Here is a 20,041-nt window from a genome sequence, read left to right on the forward strand (position 1 = left end):
ATGGGGACAATATTAGTCAATAATTTAACAGTAAAAAAAAATATCTGTCAGTTTGTAAAGATATACAGTTGATTCAACAGAAAGGCATATACAAGTAGACTGCTTTCCAAGAGTCACACGAGTGTCATGCTGTGAAAACTCCAGACAGATTTAAAAAAAAGAGGCTGGCATGAAATTCATTTATTGCTATCGTGTAATCTGCACAGCGAGTGGAGTAGGCAGGAGTTGAAATGGCATTGTTTCGCATCCCAAATGGCACACTATTCCCTGTGTAGTGCACTACATTTGACAAGGGCCCACACACCTCTGGTCAAATGTAGTGCACTATACAGTATAGGGAATAGATTGCCATTTAGAACATACTCAGTGTTCTGTTTTTCCTCTGCGAAGGTCTCTGAGCTTCCTGGGAATAAACATTATGTGGATTATACGGCACCTGATCCTAGATCAAATCCAATCTAATTGTATTAGTCACATGCGCCGAATACAACAGGTGTAGGTTCACCTTACCGTGAAATGCTTACTGACAAGCCCTTAACCAAAAATGCAGTTTTAAGAAAACAGAGTTAAGAAAATATTTACTAACTAAATATAATACATATATATATATTTTTAAGTAACACAATGAAATAACAAGAATGAGGCTATATACAGGGAGTACTGGTACTGAGTCAATGTGCGTGGGTACTGGTTAGTCAAGGTCATTTGTACATGTAGGTAGGGGTGAAGTGATTATGGGCTTGTAAGTAAGCATTTCACTGTAAGGTTGACACCTATTCTATTCGGCGCATGTGACTAATAAAGTTTGATTTGAATAGGAGAGAGTTCGGACCTCTATTTCCTGTAGTCCACAATCATCTCCTCTGTCTTGCTGACATTGAGGGAGAGGTTGTTGTCCTGGCACCACACTGCCAGGTCTCTGACCTCCTCCCTACAGGCTGTCTCATTGTCGTCGGTGATCAGGCCTACCATCACCATGTCGTCAGCAAACTTAATGATGGTGTTGGAGTCGTGTTTGGCCACACAGTCGTAAGTGAACAGGGAGTACAGGAGGGGACTAAGCACGCACCCTTGAGGGGCCCCCGTGTTGAGGATCAGTGCGGCAGATGTGTTGTTACCTACCCTTACCACCTCGGTGCGGCCCGTCAGGAAGTTCAGGATCCAGGAGGTGTTTAGTCCCAGGATCCTTAGCTTAGTGATGAGTTTGAGGGCACTATGGTGTTGAACGTTGAGCTGTAGTCAATGAATAGCATTCTCACATAGATGTTCCTTTTGTCCAGGTGGGAAAGGGCAGTGTGGAGTGCGATTGAGATTGGGTCATCTGTCGATCGGTTGGGGCGGTATGCAAATTGGAGTGGGTCTTGGGTTTCTGGGATAACGGTGTTGATGTGAGCCATGACCAGCCTTTCAAAGCACTTCATGGCTACCGACGTGAGTGCTAATCATTTAGGCAGGTTACCTTCCCTTCCTTGGGCACAGGGACTATGGGGGTCTGCCTGAAACATGTTGGTATTACAGACTCGGTCAGGGAGAGGTTGAAAATGCCAGTGAAGACACTTGCCAGTTGGTCCGTGCATGCTTTGAGTACAAGTCCTGTTAATCCATCTGGCCTTGTGAATGTTGACCTGTTCAAAGATCTTGCTCACATCGGCTACGGAGAGCATGATCACACAGTCGCCCGGAACAGCTGGTGCTCTCATACATGCTTCAGTGTTGCTTGCCTCGAAGCGAGCATAAAAGGCATTTAGCTCGTCTGATAGGCTTGCGTTACTGGGCAGCTCGCGGATGGGTTTTCCTTTGTATCCATAATATGAAAGTCCTGCCACATCCGATGAGCGTCAGAGACGGTGTAGTAGGATTTAGTCTTAGTCCTGTATTGACACTTTGCCTGTTTGATGGTTCGTCTGAGGGCATAGCGGGATTTCTTATAAGCGTCCGGATTAGTGTCACCCTCCTTGAAAGCAACAGCTCTAGCCTTCAGCTCGGTGCGGATGTTGCCTGTAATCCATGGCTTCTGGTTGGGACATGTACGTACGGTCACTGTGGGGACGACGTCGTCGATGCACTTATTGATGAAGCCGGTGACTGAGATGATATACTCCTCATTGCCATTGGATGAATCCAGTCTGTCTAGCAAAACATTCCTGTAGCGTAGCATGCGCGTCATCTGACCACTTCCTTCTTGAGCTGGTACTTCCTGCTTTAGTTGTTGCTTGTAAGCAGGAATCAGGAGAATAGAATTATGGTCAGATTTTCCAAATGGAGGATGAGGGAGAGCTTTGTACGCGTCTCTGTGTGCGGAGTTAAGGTGGTCTAGAGCGTCGCTTCTGGATTAGCATTTTCTTATGGCCTTATCCAGTTGGTTGATGGCGGTCTTAGTGCCAGCGTCAGTTGGTGGTGGTAAATAGATGGCTAGGAAAAACATAGATGAAAACTCTCTTGGTAGATAGTGTGGTCTACAGCTTATCATAAGGTAATCTCAGGCGAGAAATACCTCGACCTTAATAGTTGTTATTGACAAATAAGACACACACCGTTACCCCTCGTCTTACCAGAATTAGCTGCTCTGTCCTGCCGATGCACTGAAAACCCAGCCAACGGTATAGTTTCCGTGTCGTCGTTCAGCCACGACTCAGTGAAACATAGGATTCAGATTTTTATGTGCTGTTGGTAGGATAATCTCAAACGGAGCTCATCCAGTTTATTCTCCAGTGACTGGTTGGCTGATAGAACAGATGGTAGAGGCAGGTTACCCAATCGCCAACGAATTCTCAGAAGGCACCCTGATCTGCACCTCCTGTGTTTCCGTCTTTTCTTTTCATGTGAATGACGGGGATTTGGGCCTTGTCTGGTAGAGACACTATATTCCTTCCTGTCAGACTCATTAAAAAAAAATCTTTGTCCCGTTTGACGTCGCTGTTCTGATATCCAGAAGTGCTTTTTTGGTCATAAGAGATGGAAGCATCAACATTATAATCAAAGTAATTTTTTTTTAAAAATTTTTTAAATAGCCCAATTGGTCAAACGGCAGCCATCCCCTCTGGCGTACTCCTGAGAGGCTTTGTGTATACAGACCCCTAAATGTTCTCTCTTTGGGTTCGGTTGTGGTATTCCACTGTTCATTTTTAAATGGGGTCATGGATCCCCTGTGTAAAAACAGAGGAAGTACCTTAGTGGATGTGGTATTGTGTGGTATGGATCAGGGACCAGGGACATTTTTGACTTGCTTCCATGAATGAGCTGGAAAGTGTCTTATAATTTATAATTCAGATTAACACAAAACAGCACTTGTCCATGTCTGTCTTTGCTCTCTCATTTTTTAGATCTCATGAGGAAGAGAGTAGGAAGTGGCCTACACGTGCATGGGGAGAACAACTGGTCACGTTGGTACAGTTTCACTCACTGGCAGTGCAGAGATGTATGAAATGTTACGTTTTTAGCCGTTAACGGGAGAATATTCCTTACTGGTCACCTGGAAGCTGCCTTATATGGTCCTGCTGCTCACCTGGAAGCGATAGAAGGTTCCATCGTCTTTGAGTGACAGAACGTGATCAGAGATGGGGAAGAGATATCCCTGAGCAGCAATCAGACTCCCGATGTGGATGGCCTCAGCTACGTGGGCAAGGTAAAGAATGTGACACAGTGATTTACTTACATGTAACACACGTGACAGTAATAGTAATTAAACACAAAGCTCATTTTCTTGAACTATATCCATGTACAGTAACCAGGAAGAGACAATGACAAACATGCAACACATGCTCTATTAAGAGTTACTTTTATTTACAATGACGGCCTTATTCTTATTTACAATGACAGCCTACCCCGGGGCCAAACCCGGACAAGGCTGGGCCAATTGTGCGCCGCCCTATGGGACTCCCAATCACGTCCGGATGTGATACAGCCTGGATTCGAACCAGGGACTGTAGTGACGCCTCTAGCACTGAGATGCAGACTGCTGCACCACTCGGGAGCCCTTGCAGGGTCTATCACACATTTAATACATTCTTTAATTGCCATTGAATAGAAAAGCTCCAAAAAATGCATTTCACCCACCTGGATCTTCAATGGCTAGGTTCTTCATCAGCCACTGCACTATGTCTGAACCTGGTAGAGACAAGAGACAGAGGACTGTTATAGAAAACGAACAACGCACGCACGCACAAGCTTTTCTTTACTTTGGCAGAGGTAGACCACAGAGCGAATAAACTGTAGTTACTATTTACTCAATATAAACCTCCCCCGGTATAAAAAGCTTGAGCTGTCTGCATTGGAAAAGGCAAGAGGGATAGAGAGAGAGAGAGAAAGAGATAGAGAGAGAGAGAAAGAGAGAGAAAAAGAGAGAGAAAAAAAGAGAGAGAAAAAGAGAGAGAGAGAAAAAAGAGAAAGAAAGAGAAAGAGAGAGAAAGAGAGAGAGAGAGAGAGAGAAAAAGAGAGAGAGAACGAGAGCAATGACTACAGAAGCGTTGCCTTCCACATCGTTTATTCGATTTCTGGCCTGTGTGTGTGTGTGTGTGTGTGTGTGTGTGTGTGTGTGTGTGTGTGTGTGTGTGTGTGTAGTAATAGTGTTTATCGATAGGCCTCTCTGCTCATGGCCCACTAAGGTAATAGATCCTGAGACGGGATGAATCATAAGAGTGGCCATCAATTATTTGGTGGTGCCTTGGCTAGACAGACACACACACGCGCACACGCACACACGCACGCAAACACACACACACACACGCAAACACACACACACAAACACGCCGGCCGCAGCTGCACTCTCACCTGTGACGACGCTGGGTATCTTGGTCAGGAAGCTCTTGACAGTTCTGATGGGAACGCCCTCAGTCTCATCCTGGATACGAGTCACTATCTCCTCAATCTGCAGGGAGAGGGGAGCGATTGAGGAGCGTACCATACTTCACACATTGACAACCTTTAGAAACACAGGTTATTCTCATTCAGATCAAATCTATTTCACAAGACACACCTGAGATACTTTTTTCCCCAGTTGTTGGATGAAGGTGGTGCTCCTTATTTTGGGTAATTCACCATTCTAATCTTAATTGATATCACTAATTATACTCTTAGCTGAATTACGGTCACACAACGGATTACATGATCTCTGTAGGCCTATCACACATTACTGAACACTTAGCTAAAAACCCATTTAGTTCCAGGCTATTGAAGACCAGGATCAAGTCTATCAATTGTCATGTTATTGTCGTCTTACAGAGACTAATGTGTAGATGATGATGGGTTAGAGTCCAGAGAGTTGAGATTTTAATTCCAGTCACACCCACCCCTCAGGCATATTAATATCCCTGTAGCCAATAATGAAGCACGTTGCCCACCTTTTGCTCCCAGTTTCAAACAGTTCACCCGATACGGATGAAAACCTCTTCAAATTAAAGCTGACAGCCTGAACTTTAACCTCATAGTCATTGTATCATTTAAAATCCAAAGTGCTGGAGTACAGAGACAGAACAACAACAAATGGGTCACTGTCCCAATGCTGTTAGAGCTCACTGTATATAACCCACGTGAGAGAGAGAGAGAGAGACAGAGAGAGAGAGAGAGAGAGAGAGAGAGGAAAGAGTGAGGGAGAAGGGTAGAGAGAGAGAGAGAGAGAGAGAGAGAGAGAGGAAAGAGTGAGGGAGAAGGGTAGAGAGAGAGAGAGAGATAGAGAGAGTAAAGAGTGAGGGAGAAGGGTAGAGAGAGAGAAAGGAAGGGTAGAGAGAGAGGATAGAGTGAGAGAGAAGGAGAGAGAGAGTGAAGGTTAGAGAGAGCGAGAGAGAAGGGTAGAGAGAGTGAGAGAGAAGGGTAGAGAGAGCGAGAGAGAAGGGTAGAGAGAGCGAGAGAAGGGTAGAGAGAGAGAGAGAGAGAGAGAGAGAGAGAGGGAGAAGGGTAGAGAGAGAGAGAGAGCGAGAGAGAGGGAGAAGGGTAGAGAGAGAGAGAGAGAGAGAGAGAGAGAGAGAGAGAGAGAGAAAAGAGAGAAAGAGAGAATGGTAGACAGACTTTTGACTTTGTCTTTCTTCAATGATCCATCCTTATTTAAAATCAAATATTCCAAATACTCACCTTGCCCTCTACCCCACAACACAAACCAACACGATAACCAAAACCTCCCCACTTCTACAACCATATATCCTACCCATCTTCCCCAGCTGTACAAACAGGCACCAACTGTGCAAACAGAAAATTCAACAACACACATTTGGCCTTTTCCTTATTCGAATACCTGTGTCCCATTATAAACATACTGACAGTAAACTTCACTCCCAATCTCACACACACAGACATTCCAACAGAGACAGTAACGGCGTTAACCTGGCCCACGCAGAAAACACACGATGCACAGTTTCACTCATGACACAGAAAAGGACACCCTTGTCTGACTCCCGGTTCAACCCGTGCCAACCAGCTGTTAGTGGCCAGGACTCCATGAAGAACCCTCCACTGGAGGTCCCCTGACCTCTTTGATACTGGGGGTTTGTAGAGCACCCTCTATCTAAAACCCACCATACTCTCCTCCCCAATGATGTGCCTTCACTCCTGTTAGGCTCCTAATGTTCCTAACCTTAATGTAGAGGTTGTAGAGGGCTTTACCTCCCCAGGCTCCTAATGTTCCTGACCTTAATGCAGAAGTTGTAGAGGGCTTTACCTCCCCAGGCTCCTAATGTTCCTGACCTTAATGCAGAGGTTGTAGAGGGCTTTACCTTAATGCAGAGGTTGTAGAGGGCTTTACCTCCCCCTCAAACCCCCCCAGGCTCCTAATGTTCCTGACCTTAATGCAGAGGTTGTAGAGGGCTTTACCTTAACGCAGAGGTTGTAGAGGGCTTTACCGTAATGCAGAGGTTGTAGAGGGCTTTACCTTAATGCAGAGGTTGTAGAGGGCTTTACCCCCACAGGCTCGGAGAGTTAAATCTAACAAGTCCTCCAGACCTTCTTTGCCAGTCCCCAGTCTCTGTCGTCACCTGCACAGGTGGAAATATTGGTGCTGGTCGGGGCCTCCTCCACAGCACCATGGCACCCCTGACCAAATCAGCCTCTCCCCTCCCACCTCCTTTCTCCTCCCCCACCCAGCTTCTCCCCTCCCCTCCCACCTCCTTTCCTCTCCCCCACCCTGCCTCTCCCCTCCCCTCCCACCTCCTTTCTCCTCCCCCACCCTGCCTCTCCTCTCCCACCTCCTTTCTTCTACCCCACCCCACCCAGCCCCTCCTCTCCCCTCCCACTTCCTTTCTCCTCCCCCACCCTGCCTCTCCTCTCCCACCTCCTTTCTTCTACCCCACCCCACCCAGCCCCTCCTCTCCCCTCCCACTTCCTTTCTCCTCCCCCACCCAGCCCCTCCCCTCCCCTCCCACCTCCTTTCTCCTCCCCCACCCTGCCTCTCCCCTCCCCTCCCACCTCCTTTCTTCTCCCCCACCTTGCCTCTCCCCTCCCACCTCCTTTCTCCTCCCCCACCCAGCCTCTCCCCTCCCCTCCCACCTCCTTTCTCATCCCCCACCCAGCCCCTCCCCTCCCCTCCCACCTCCTTTCTCCTCCCCCACCCTGCCTCTCCTCTCCCCTCCCACCTCCTTTCCTCTCCCCCACCCTGCCTCTCCCCTACCACCTCCTTTCTTCTCCCCCACCCAGCCCCTCCCCTCCCACCTCCTTTCTTCTCCCCCTTTTTCCTCTTCTGCATGACATCCTCCTCCTCCCCCTTAGTCTCTTACCCTTCCCCACTATACTCTCCTCATCCACCATCTATAACCTGACTAGACCCAGCCTCATCTACACCACTATCTATAACCTGACTAGACCCATTCTCATCCACACCACTATCTATAACATGACTAGACCCAGCCTCATCCACACCACTATCTATAACCTGACTAGACCCAGCCTCATCTACACCACCATCTATAACCTGATTAGACCCAGCCTCCTCTACACCACCATCTATAACCTGACTAGACCCAGCCTCATCTACACCACCATCTATAACCTGACTAGACCCAGCCTCATCCACACCACTATCTATAACATGACTAGACCCAGCCTCCTCTACACCACCATCTATAACCTGACTAGACCCAGCCTCATCTACACCACTATCATAACATGACTAGACCCAGCCTCTACACCACCATCTATAGCCTGACTAGACACGGCCTCATCCACACCACCATCTATAACCTGACTAGACCCAGCCTCCTCTACACCACTATCTATAACCTGACTAGACCCAGCCTCCTCTACACCACCATCTATAACCTGACTAGACCCAGCCTCATCCACACCACTATCTATAACATGACTAGACCCAGCCTCATCCACACCACTATCTATAACCTGACTAGACCCAGACTCATCTACACCACCATCTATAACCTGACTAGACCCAGCCTCATCTACACCACTATCTATAACCTGACTAGACCCATTCTCATCCACACCACTATCTATAACATGACTAGACCCAGCCTCATCTACACCACCATCTATAACCTGACTAGACCCAGCCTCATCTACACCACCATCTATAACCTGACTAGACCCAGCCTCATCCACACCACTATCTATAACATGACTAGACCCAGCCTCATCTACACCACTATCTATAACCTGACTAGACCCAGCCTCATCCACACCACTATCTATAACATGACTAGACCCAGCCTCCTCTACACCACCATCTATAACCTGACTAGACCCAGCCTCATCTACACCACTATCATAACATGACTAGACCCAGCCTCTACACCACCATCTATAGCCTGACTAGACACGGCCTCATCCACACCACCATCTATAACCTGACTAGACCCAGCCTCCTCTACACCACTATCTATAACCTGACTAGACCCAGCCTCCTCTACACCACCATCTATAACCTGACTAGACCCAGCCTCATCCACACCACTATCTATAACATGACTAGACCCAGCCTCATCCACACCACTATCTATAACCTGACTAGACCCAGCCTCATCTACACCACCATCTATAACCTGACTAGACCCAGCCTCATCTACACCACTATCTATAACCTGACTAGACCCATTCTCATCCACACCACTATCTATAACATGACTAGACCCAGCCTCATCTACACCACCATCTATAACCTGACTAGACCCAGCCTCATCTACACCACCATCTATAACCTGACTAGACCCAGCCTCATCCACACCACTATCTATAACATGACTAGACCCAGCCTCATCTACACCACTATCTATAACCTGACTAGACCCAGCCTCATCTACACCACCATCTATAACCTGATTAGACCCAGCCTCATCTACACCACCATCTATAACCTGACTAGACCCAGCTTCCTCTACACCACCATCTATAACCTGACTAGACCCAGCCTCATCTACACCACCATCTATAACCTGACTAGACCCAGCTTCCTCTACACCACCATCTATAACCTGACTAGACCCAGCCTCATCTACACCACTATCATAACATGACTAGACCCAGCCTCTACACCACCATCTATAGCCTGACTAGACACAGCCTCATCCACACCACTATCTATAACATGACTAGACCCAGCCTCATCTACACCACTATCTATAACCTGACTAGACCCAGCCTCCTCTACACCACCATCTATAACCTGACTAGACCCAGCCTCCTCTACACCACTATCTATAACCTGACTAGACCCAGCCTCCTCTACACCACTATCTATAACCTGACTAGACCCAGCCTCATCCACACCACTATCTATAACATGACTAGACCCAGCCTCATCCACACCACTATCTATAACCTGACTAGACCCAGCCTCATCTACACCACTATCTATAACCTGACTAGACCCAGCCTCCTTTACACCACCATCTATAACCTGACTAGTCCCAGCCTCATCTACACCACTATCATAACATGACTAGACCCAGCCTCTACACCACCATCTATAGCCTGACTAGACCCAGCCTCATCTACACCACCATCTATAACCTGACTAGACCCAGCCTCATCTACACCACTATCATAACATGACTAGACCCAGCCTCATCTACACCACTATCTATAACCTGACTAGACCCAGCCTCATCTACACCACTATCATAACATGACTAGACCCAGCCTCATCTACACCACTATCATAACATGACTAGACCCAGCCTCTACACCACCATCTATAACCTGACTAGACCCAGCCTCATCTACACCACCATCTATAACCTGACTAGACCCAGCCTCATCTACACCACTATCTATAACCTGACTAGACCCAGCCTCCTCTACACCACCATCTATAACCTGACTAGACCCAGGCTCATCTACACCACTATCTATAACCTGACTAGACACAGCCTCATCTACACCACTATCATAACATGACTAGACCCAGCCTCATCTACACCACTATCATAACATGACTAGACCCAGCCTCATCTACACCACTATTTATAACCTGACTAGACACAGCCTCATCTACACCACTATCTATAACCTGACTAGACCCAGCCTCCTCTACACCACTATCTATAACATGACTAGACCCAGCCTCCTCTACACCACCATCTATAACCTGACTAGACCCAGCCTCCTCTACACCACCATCCATAGCATGGCTAGGCCCAGCCTCTGCTGCCTGCGTCTCATGGCCCCCTCCACGTTGACCTCGATTTCCCTCACTGGCGCTTGTACCCTCACCTTGTCGGCCTTTATTTATTTAGGCTCCAAATCCCCACACTCAAAATACTGCAGACAAATCTGTTCTGGCAAACCCAGCATAGAGACCCTCCCCGTGCCTCACTTTAAAATGCACATTTAGCTGTTGCTCATTGTTATTCAGAAACATGAAGACTTGCCTCCGGAACGAAACAACATGCTTACAGGCATCTGCCTGAAAACCTGCCGACACGAAAACCGCTAGCAAACTTACCGAAACGACTCAGCTTTTTCCTGATTTGATCATCCATAATAAACGAAGGCAGAGTCGCAACTACCACCCTTGTCAAAGGAGTCGAAAGAGGAGAAATAGGCACCATCACATCCCTTACAAATATCCACTAGCAATCAGCCTGCCCACTAAATGTACTCTTTTCATGAACGCAACCATATATTTGTTCATTCTGGATGCAGAATGTATAAATTTAGTTTCTACCTGTCGTTCTGCCCCCCTGAACGAGGCAATAAACCCCACTGTTCCTAGGCCATCATTGTAAATAACAATTTGTTCTTAACTGACTTGTCTAGTTAAATAAAATGATTGATCTCAACCCTGGAGCAGACAGAGTAATAGCCTTGTGAGATGAATCACATCGTATCCCATCAGGCTGACAGCCAATCAAAATGGGCTATGACGTTTTCTATTAAAGTAGCTTTACCTTTACTCAAGTATGACAGTTGTTAACATTACACCCTCATTACCGTGTGTCTCTGAACCTCTCCCAAGACTCTCCCTCCCTCCCTCCCTCTCATTTCTTTCTCCCTCTCATTTTCTCTCCCTCCCCTTCTCTCTCCGCCTCCCTCTCCCCTTCTCTCTCCGCCTCCCTCTCCCCTTCTCTCTCCGCCTCCCTCTCCTTTTGTCTCTCCGCCTCCCTCTCCCCTTCTCTCTCCGCCTCCCTCTCCCCTTCTCTCTCCGCCTCCCTCTCCCCTTCTCTCTCCGCCTCCCTCTCCCCTTCTCTCTCCGCCTCCCTCTCCCCTTCTCTCTCCGCCTCCCTCTCCCCTTCTCTCTCCGCCTCCCTCTCCACTTCTCTCTCCGCCTCCCTCTCCCCTTCTCTCTCCGCCTCCGCCTCCCCTTCTCTCTCCGCTTCCCTCTCCTTTTGTCTCTCCGCCTCCCTCTCCTTTTGTCTCTCCGCCTCCCCTTCTCTCTCTGCCTCTCCTTCTCTCTCCGCCTCCCTCTCCTTCTCTCTCCGCCTCCCTCCCCTTCTCTCTCTGCCTTCCCTTCTCTCTCTGCTTCCCCTTCTCTCTCTGCCTTCCCTTCTCTCTCTGCTTCCCCTTCTCTCTCTGCCTCCCCTTCTCTCTCTGCCTCCCCTTCTCTCTCTGCCTCCCCTTCTCTCTCTGCCTCCCCTTCTCTCTCTGCCTCCCCTTCTCTCTCTGCCTCCCCTTCTCTCTCCGCCTCCCTCTCCTTTTGTCTCTCTGCCTCCCCTTCTCTCTAAGCCTCCCTCTCCTTTTGTCTCTCTGCCTCCCTCTGCTTTTGTCTCTCTGCCTCCCCTTCTCTCTCTGCCTCTCCTTCTCTCTCCGCCTCCCCTTCTCTCTCCGCCTCCCCTTCTCTCTCCGCCTCCCCTTCTCTCTCCGCCTCCCCTTCTCTCTCCGCCTCCCCTTCTCTCTCCGCCTCCCCTTCTCTCTCCGCCTCCCCTTCTCTCTCCGCCTCCCCTTCTCTCTGCGCCTCCCCTTCTCTCTCCGCCTCCCCTTCTCTCTCCGCTTCCCCTTCTCTCTCCGCCTCCCCTTCTCTCTCCGTCTGTCTCTCCGCCTCCCCTTCTCTCTCCGCCTCCCCTTCTCTCTCCGCCTCCCCTTCTCTCTCCGCCTCCCTCTCCTTTTGTCTCTCCGCCTCCCCTTCTCTCTGCCTCCCCTTCTCTCTCTGCCTCCCCTTCTCTCTCTGCCTCCCCTTCTCTCTCTGCCTCCCCTTCTCTGCCTCCCCTTCTCTCTCTGCCTCCCCTTCTCTCTCTGCCTCCCCTTCTCTCTCTGCCTCCCCTTCTCTCTCTGCCTCCCCTTCTCTCTCACACATTCTTCCAATCGATGGCTGACTGAATGACTAAAGGAAATTTTCAGAACACCACAGGCTGATGAATGAATGGGATTTAAACGCATGGTAATTTTGGAGAGGGATTTGTGTGTATGACTCTGACAAACTGACTTAATTTTGTGACAAGCCATTGATAGAGGAATTCACACTAAAGACCAGGCATAAAACAACACCGGATATCACTAAAACGATCTTGGAGTAAAGCAATCCACATTTATGATAACTAACTCTCCAACCATCTCACTGCCATGACAGGAAGTCTGTAGATTATGTCTACGGTGAGAGAACAAGCTGTATCTCTGGCATAAAGGTCAAGCAGATGACGTGGTTTAAAAATCACCCATTGTTTCTGTCTCACATCCGTGGTATCTATAGTCTTCGCGAGGCCTCACTCTTCTTTTCAGAGCTCCTTGACAATCAACGTGTCCAGCAGCAAACGGATTACGGCACGTCCCTATACAGGCTGAAACCACCACTTACCGATAGAGATACAGGCCCTCACCCTCACTCCTGTGCGGACAACACACACACACACACACACACACACACACAAGTGACAGCGTCAAACTAAAAGTTTCTCATTTGGATAACACCACCTGGGGATTGCAGCTGGGACATAGCAGGAGTGTGTGTCGGTGTCGGTGTGTGTGTGTTGGTGTCGGTGTATGTGTGTCGGTTTGTGTGTGTGTGTTGGTGTGTGTGTGTGTGTGTGTGTTTGTGTTGGTGTGTGTCGGTGTGTGTGTGTGTGTTGGTGTGTGTGTCGGTGTGTGTGTGTGTGTGTTTGTGTTGGTGTGTGTCGGTGTGTGTGTGTCTGTCAGTGTGTTGGTGTATGTCAGTGTGTGTGTGTGTTGGTGCGTGTGGGGTGGGTGTCTATTTGTCTGTGTCTGTCTGAATGTGTACCCCATGTCCATCTGTGCCTGTGTGTCTACAGTATGCAAACATGTTGGTGTGGGCTAAGAGACGACTCCATTTATTTCTGAGCCCAGGTGGTTTACCATCAAAGACCACCTTTACCCCCAGACAGACACGGACAGACAGACAGATCCAGACAGTTCTATGACCCTCACAGCTGCTGTCACAATCAGGACATGGTAGTGGATTCTCCAGCTGGGTTCTACAGGTCTCAGAGGACCAACAGTCTATGTTGGTTGCTTCCCGAATGGGCCTCTCATTCCCGATATATAGTGTACCCCTTTTGAACAGGACCCATAGTGCACGATATAGGGAATAGATATAGGGAATGTATATAGGGAATAGAATGCCATTTTGGGACTCAGCGGTAGCCTCTCTGTACACCTGCCCTGGGGAATCATACCAGTCCAGAATCATACAACAATCATATGGCCATTCAAGGGGCAATCTTTTTTATTTTTACTTATAATATAAAATAATGATATATTTCCATTGATTCTTATAAAATATAACTTCCAAATGCCACATGAGTTAGTTCAACTGTCATACACCATCAGAACACAAAATATAAACTTGTTTAACTCCACTGTTTGTACACACTATAATTGTAAACAAACACTCTGCATAGCCTCAAATAGTAATGGTTCAAACTATACTTTTATATAATGGATGGTCAGTCATTGCATCCACAGCTCTGTCTATGAATTTGAGAGTGGTTACATTTCTCCTGCCCCATCCCTCAGCTCTTTACTAAAAACAGTGGCAGGGTGCTGGCTTTGTTAAATGTTTAAAGAGCAGATTGGCTCATCAAAAAAAAAGAAACGTCTTCTCACTGTCGACTGCGTTTATCTTCAGCAAACTTAACGTGTGTAAATATTTGTATGAACATAACAAGATTCAACAACTGAGACATAAACTGAACAAGTTCCGCAGACGTGTGACTAACAGAAATTGAATAATGTGTCCCTGAACAAAGGAGGGGGGTCAAAATCAAAAGTAACAGTCAGTATCTGGAGTGGCCACCAGCTGCATTAAGTACTACAGTGCATCTCCTCCTCATGGACTGCACCAGATGTGCCAGTTCTTGCTGTGAGATGTTAGCCCACTCTTCCACCAAAGCATCTGCAAGTTCATTTCTGGGGGGAATGGCCCTAGCTCTCGCCCTCCGATCCAACAGGTCCCAGACGCGCTCAATGGGATTGAGATCCAGGCTCTTTGCTGGCCATGGCAGAACACTGACATTCCTGTCTTGGAGGCAATCACGCACAGAACGAGCAGTATGGCTGGTGGCATTGTCATGCTGGAGGGTCATGTCAGGATGAGCCTGCAGGAAGGGGACCACATGAGGGAGGGTCATGTCAGGATGAGCCTGCAGGAAGGGTACCACATGAGGGAGGGTCAGGTCAGGATGAGCCTGCAGGAAGGGTACCACATGAGGGAGGAGGTTATCTTCCCTGTAACTCACAGCGTGGAAATGTCCTGCAATGACAACAAGCTCCGTCCGATGATGCTGCGACACACCGCCCCAGACCAGGACGGACCCTCCACCACCAAATCAATCCCGCTCCGGAGTACAGGCGCCGGTGTAACGCTCATTCCTTCAACGATAAACGCGAATCCGACCATCACCCATGGTGAGACAAAACCGTGACTCGTCAGTGAAGAGCACTTTTTGCCAGTCCTCTCAGGTCCAGCGACGGTGGGTTTGTGCCCATAGGCCACGTTGTTGCCGGTGATGTCTGGTGAGGACCTGCCTTACAACAGGCCTTCAAGCCCTCAGTCCAGCCTCTCTCAGCCTATTGCGGACAGTCTGAGCACTGATGGAGCGATTGTGCATTCCTGGTGTAACTCGGGCAGTTGTTGTTGCCATCCTTTACCTGTCCCGCAGGTGTGATGTACGGATGTACCAATCCTATGCAGGTGTTGTTACATGTGGTCTGCCACTGCGAGGACGATCAGCTGTCCGTCATGTCTCCCTGTAGCGTTGTCTCACAGTACAGACATTGGAATTTATTTCCCTGGCCACATCTGTAGTCCTCATGCCTCCTTGCAGCATGCCTAAGGTATATTCACACAGAAGAGCAGGGATCCTGGGCATCTTTCTCTTGGTGTTTGTCAGAGTCAGTAGAAAGGCCTCTTTAGTGTCCTACATTTTCATAACTGTGACCATAATTACCTACCGTCTGTAAGCTGTTAGTGTCTTAATGACCGTTCCACAGGTGCATGTTCATGAATTGTTTATGGTTCATTGAACAAGCATGGGAAACAGTGTTTAAACCTTTTACAATGAAGACCTGTGAAGTTATTTGGATTTTTACTAATTATCTTTAAAAGACAGGGTCCTGAAAAAGGGATGTTTCTTTTTTTTGCTGAGTTTAGTTTCTGACTAATGATCAAAATGTACATTAAACATACCCCCAGAGGACAGGCAGTGTGGTGTATGTATATATATATATATATATTATATACACACACACTGCCACACTGACATATTGGTTGGAATTGCTGTTGCTAACGGTAACGACCCACTCTACCGCAGGGATCAACTCAAGTGTTCTGTTCCAATTTGTCTTGAAATTACACTCAGTCAGGTGTGCTGTGACACAGCCACATATAGTTTCAGTTTTATCTTCGTGTCAAAGTTCCTGTATAGACATAGTGTGTCTATTCCAAGTGACACCCTGCCTGTGTTACCTCAATTTTGACCAGAGCCCTATTTTGGGGGCCTGATCTAAAGTAGTAGTGCCCTATATAAAGAGAGTAGGGTGCTATTTGGGACCCGTGCCAGTTGCAATCAGAGTACGTGAGCAAAGCAGGGGTGCCGGAGCGTAACAGTGTGTCCAATTTCCCCGGAGCGCAGGGCGAATTTCCCAAAAGCCTTTATCACCCTCTCCAGTAGTGCTCACTTCACGAGTTCAGGGCGTGCCCGCTCCAGCATGCATCTGTCGGCTACTTGTGCGCTGCTAATAACCCCCTTGCTTTAGCTACTGTCATGGAGTTTGCTAAATATTTTTCATAAAGAAACTGATGAAAACACACAGGTGGAAAAGATGAGGATCAAAGAGGATGAAGAGGTGATGTAGACTCATTGTGGAATCTGAAGAGACACGTATCCTGAAAGCATGACGGTGTACTATGCAACAAATTCTCAGTCTCACCACAGATTTAGATGTTCACCTCAGATTTAGATGTTCACCTCAGATTTAGATGTTCACCACAGATTTAGATGTTCACCACAGATTTAGATGTTCACCACAGATTTAGATGTTCACCACAGATTTAGATGTTCACCACATATTTAGATGTTCACCACAGATTTAGATGTTCACCACAGATTTAGATGTTCACCACATATTTAGATGTTCACCACAGATTTAGATGTTCACCTCAGATTTAGATGTTCACCTCAGATTTAGATGTTCACCTCAGATTTAGATGTTCCTCCATGTTTTTCAAACGTACATTTCGAAAGTTGTTCAAAAACGTCTATGTGTTTAAGGTTAAGTTTAGGCTTTAACTCCGAATGGTTAAGGTTTGGGATAGGCTTAAAACAAAAATGTCAAAAATCAACTTTCTATCGCTGGATTCAAACATGCAACCTTTGGCACCAGAGGCCGATGCTTGAAGCCGTCCACCATCCCTAGCAAAACCGAAACCTACTTGAAGGTAACAGCTCTCACTGTTGCCCCCTAGTGGCCGGGTTCCATGTCATCTCCTGACATCCTTAGACAGATGGGCGTCGAACACTGACTTGTATCACAGATGACCTGGCTGGTCCTACGTGATACATGCTAACAGGAAGGAAGGAGGTGGGTAGCTAGCTAAGTGTCTCATTGTAGCAAAGTATTTATAAACAAAAAAAATCAGATCTCTTAAAGGTTTCTGTTCATTTTCATTATATTATCTATACAATAGACGGTCATTGATTTGGCCCAATAGGCCTGACATACTGCAGTAACCTCTTTCAAGGAGCTTTCCATTTTGATAGGGTTATTTTCCCCACAAACCTTTAGGCCTACCTATGGACATGTTTTAAAACAACTCTGCATCACTGCCTAGACTGGCAAGAGTGGCCCACCGGGTGTTTGGCATCCCCAGTGGCCCGTGTAGTCTATGTACAAGTATCTTTTAATTAATGCAGTCATCTCGGTTCTCATTTGAGGCATAGTTTTATCCTTCACTTGTTTGTAAAAATGGTGTATTTGTAGTCGACGTTGTTCTGAAGTTACTAAAACTGAAACTAAAACTAATCATGAAAAAACTATTAAATAAAACAAATAAAATAATTTACAAATCAGTCTGAAAAACTAAAACGTAGTATTTTTCTCAAAACTAATAGGACTTCAAATGGAGTTACATTAATTTTTTTTTTTTGGGGGGGGGGGGGGGGGGTCAAGCTACTGATGAATGTGGTTAGGGTATAGCAGTGTTTTAAAAAGGCCTATGCTTCAATATCACTAGTTAATAACAGGGGAAATAATCAGCTAGGTAGCTAACTTCATTCACCTTACACATACTATTACAGTGAAAGGGAATTGGACTGGTGTAAACATGGCCTAGAAAGTTTCCTTCCACCATTTTGTTTTTTTACATACTGAAAATAGTGCAAAGGAAACACTGCTGCTACCTCGCTCTCCCAACCAAGGTGCTGGGAACACTGCTGCTACCTCGCTCTCCAACCAAGGTGCTGGGAACACTGATGCTACCTCGCTCTCCAACCAAGGTGTTGGGAACACTGATGCTACCTCGCTCTCCAACCAAGGTGTTGGGAACACTGCCTCTACCTCGCTCTCCAACCAAGGTGTTGGGAACACTGCTTCTACCTCGCTCTCCAACCAAGGTGTTGGGAACATTGATGCTACCTCGCTCTCCAACCAAGGTGTTGGGAACACTGATGCTACCTCACTCTCCAACCAAGGTGTTGGGAACATTGATGCTACCTCGCTCTCCAACCAAGGTATTGGGAACACTGATGCTACCTCGCTCTCAACCAAGGTGTATGAATAGTAGGGCTGGAAACACTGCTGCTACCTCGCTCTCCAACCAAGGTGCTGGGAACATTGATGCTACCTCGCTCTCCAATCAAGGTGTATGAATAGTAGGGCTGGAAACACTGCTGCTACCGCGCTCTCCAACCAAGGTGTTGGGAACACTGATGCTACCTCGCTCTCCAACCAAGGTGTTGGGAACATTGCTTCTACCTCGCTCTCCAACCAAGGTGTTGGGAACACTGCTCTTACCTCGCTCTCCAACCAAGGTGTTGGAAACACTGATGCTACCTCGCTCTCCAACCAAGGTGTTGGGAACACTGCTCTTACCTCGCTCTCCAACCAAGGTGTTGGAAACACTGCTGCTACCTCGCTCTCCAACCAAGGTGTTGGGAACACTGCTGCTGCCTCGCTCTCCAACCAAGGTGTATGAATTGAAGAGCAAACTGAAGTAGTGAGGAGATTCAGCAACTCTTGGAGGATAATGGAAGTAAATAAACAAGTAAAACCAAAGCATTCCAGCTTCCTGCTTTTGGTCAACAACTCTGAAGACGGCCTAAAGCAGAAACAGATTGCTTTTACTTGTAACATTTAAAAAAAAAAAAAAACTGTTTTATTTATTCCATTTTCCTCCAAGAGTTGCTGACTCTCCTCTCTACTTCAAAATGAAAATAGCAAACACCTACAGTAGTATTGAATGGGAAGCTCATTCTGGCAAGTTCATGAACAGTATTTGCAAGGAATGAAAAAGTTCTTACGAAATAAAAGATATTCATTGTCCGTGAGCATAATACTGTGGGAAGAGCCATGACTCATTCCATATGAAACCAATCCCACCTTCTGTAGAATACACATCTTCCTCAACCCCAGATAATATGGACTTTTCTGCATTATAGCTATCATGCCATCCTTCATCTCTTAGCTTCATCAATATTATCAATCCTAGCGTATCATCACAAAGTGACATTTCTTCCTTAACCCACATAACAGTTAGGATTATTGTATTAAAGGGTCATTCCACTTCAAAAGCACAAAAAAAACCCACCCTCTCAGATTGTTCTGAAATCGTTTCTGTAGTTAGTAACAGATACAATTAGCATTCACGAAGCATTATTTTGTTGAAATATCATTTAAATCTCTGAGAAATTAAGCGAATGTATTGCACCCAAATTGGAATTGTCAGAAGGTGAGTGTAGCTGGTGCATGAAGTCAGGCGCAGGAGAACAAAATGAGTGAGCAACGTACTTTACTCAAAAAAATAAAGGCCCAAGGTAAACAAATACACTTGACCAATAACCAACGGTAAATATTACACACAGGGTAAACACAGCACCCGTTGAAATACCATCATAACCGAACTGAACACAGAAATAATCACGCACAACAAACAATGGGGGAAACAGAGGGTTAAATACACAAACATGTAATTGGATAATAAAAACCAGGTGTGTAGAAA

At 47.0% G+C, this 20,041-nt stretch overlaps 1 protein-coding gene across 1 annotated transcript in view; it reads right to left on the reverse strand.

Annotated features, from left to right (window-relative positions):
• The window catches only part of LOC110529169 (regulator of G-protein signaling 6-like), a 110,361-nt gene that overhangs the window by 33,938 nt on the left and 56,382 nt on the right, over nt 1-20,041 (reverse strand). The window contains exons 2-4 of the mRNA XM_036984639.1: nt 4,771-4,867; nt 4,057-4,107; nt 3,506-3,612 (exon numbers count right to left, since the gene is read on the reverse strand). Coding sequence (XP_036840534.1) covers nt 3,506-3,612; nt 4,057-4,107; nt 4,771-4,867 — 255 coding nt within the window. The remainder of the gene's footprint in view (nt 1-3,505; nt 3,613-4,056; nt 4,108-4,770; nt 4,868-20,041) is intronic.

The sequence above is a fragment of the Oncorhynchus mykiss genome, chromosome 8 (genome assembly GCF_013265735.2).
Source record: "Oncorhynchus mykiss isolate Arlee chromosome 8, USDA_OmykA_1.1, whole genome shotgun sequence".
NCBI classification, from domain to species: domain Eukaryota; kingdom Metazoa; phylum Chordata; class Actinopteri; order Salmoniformes; family Salmonidae; genus Oncorhynchus; species Oncorhynchus mykiss.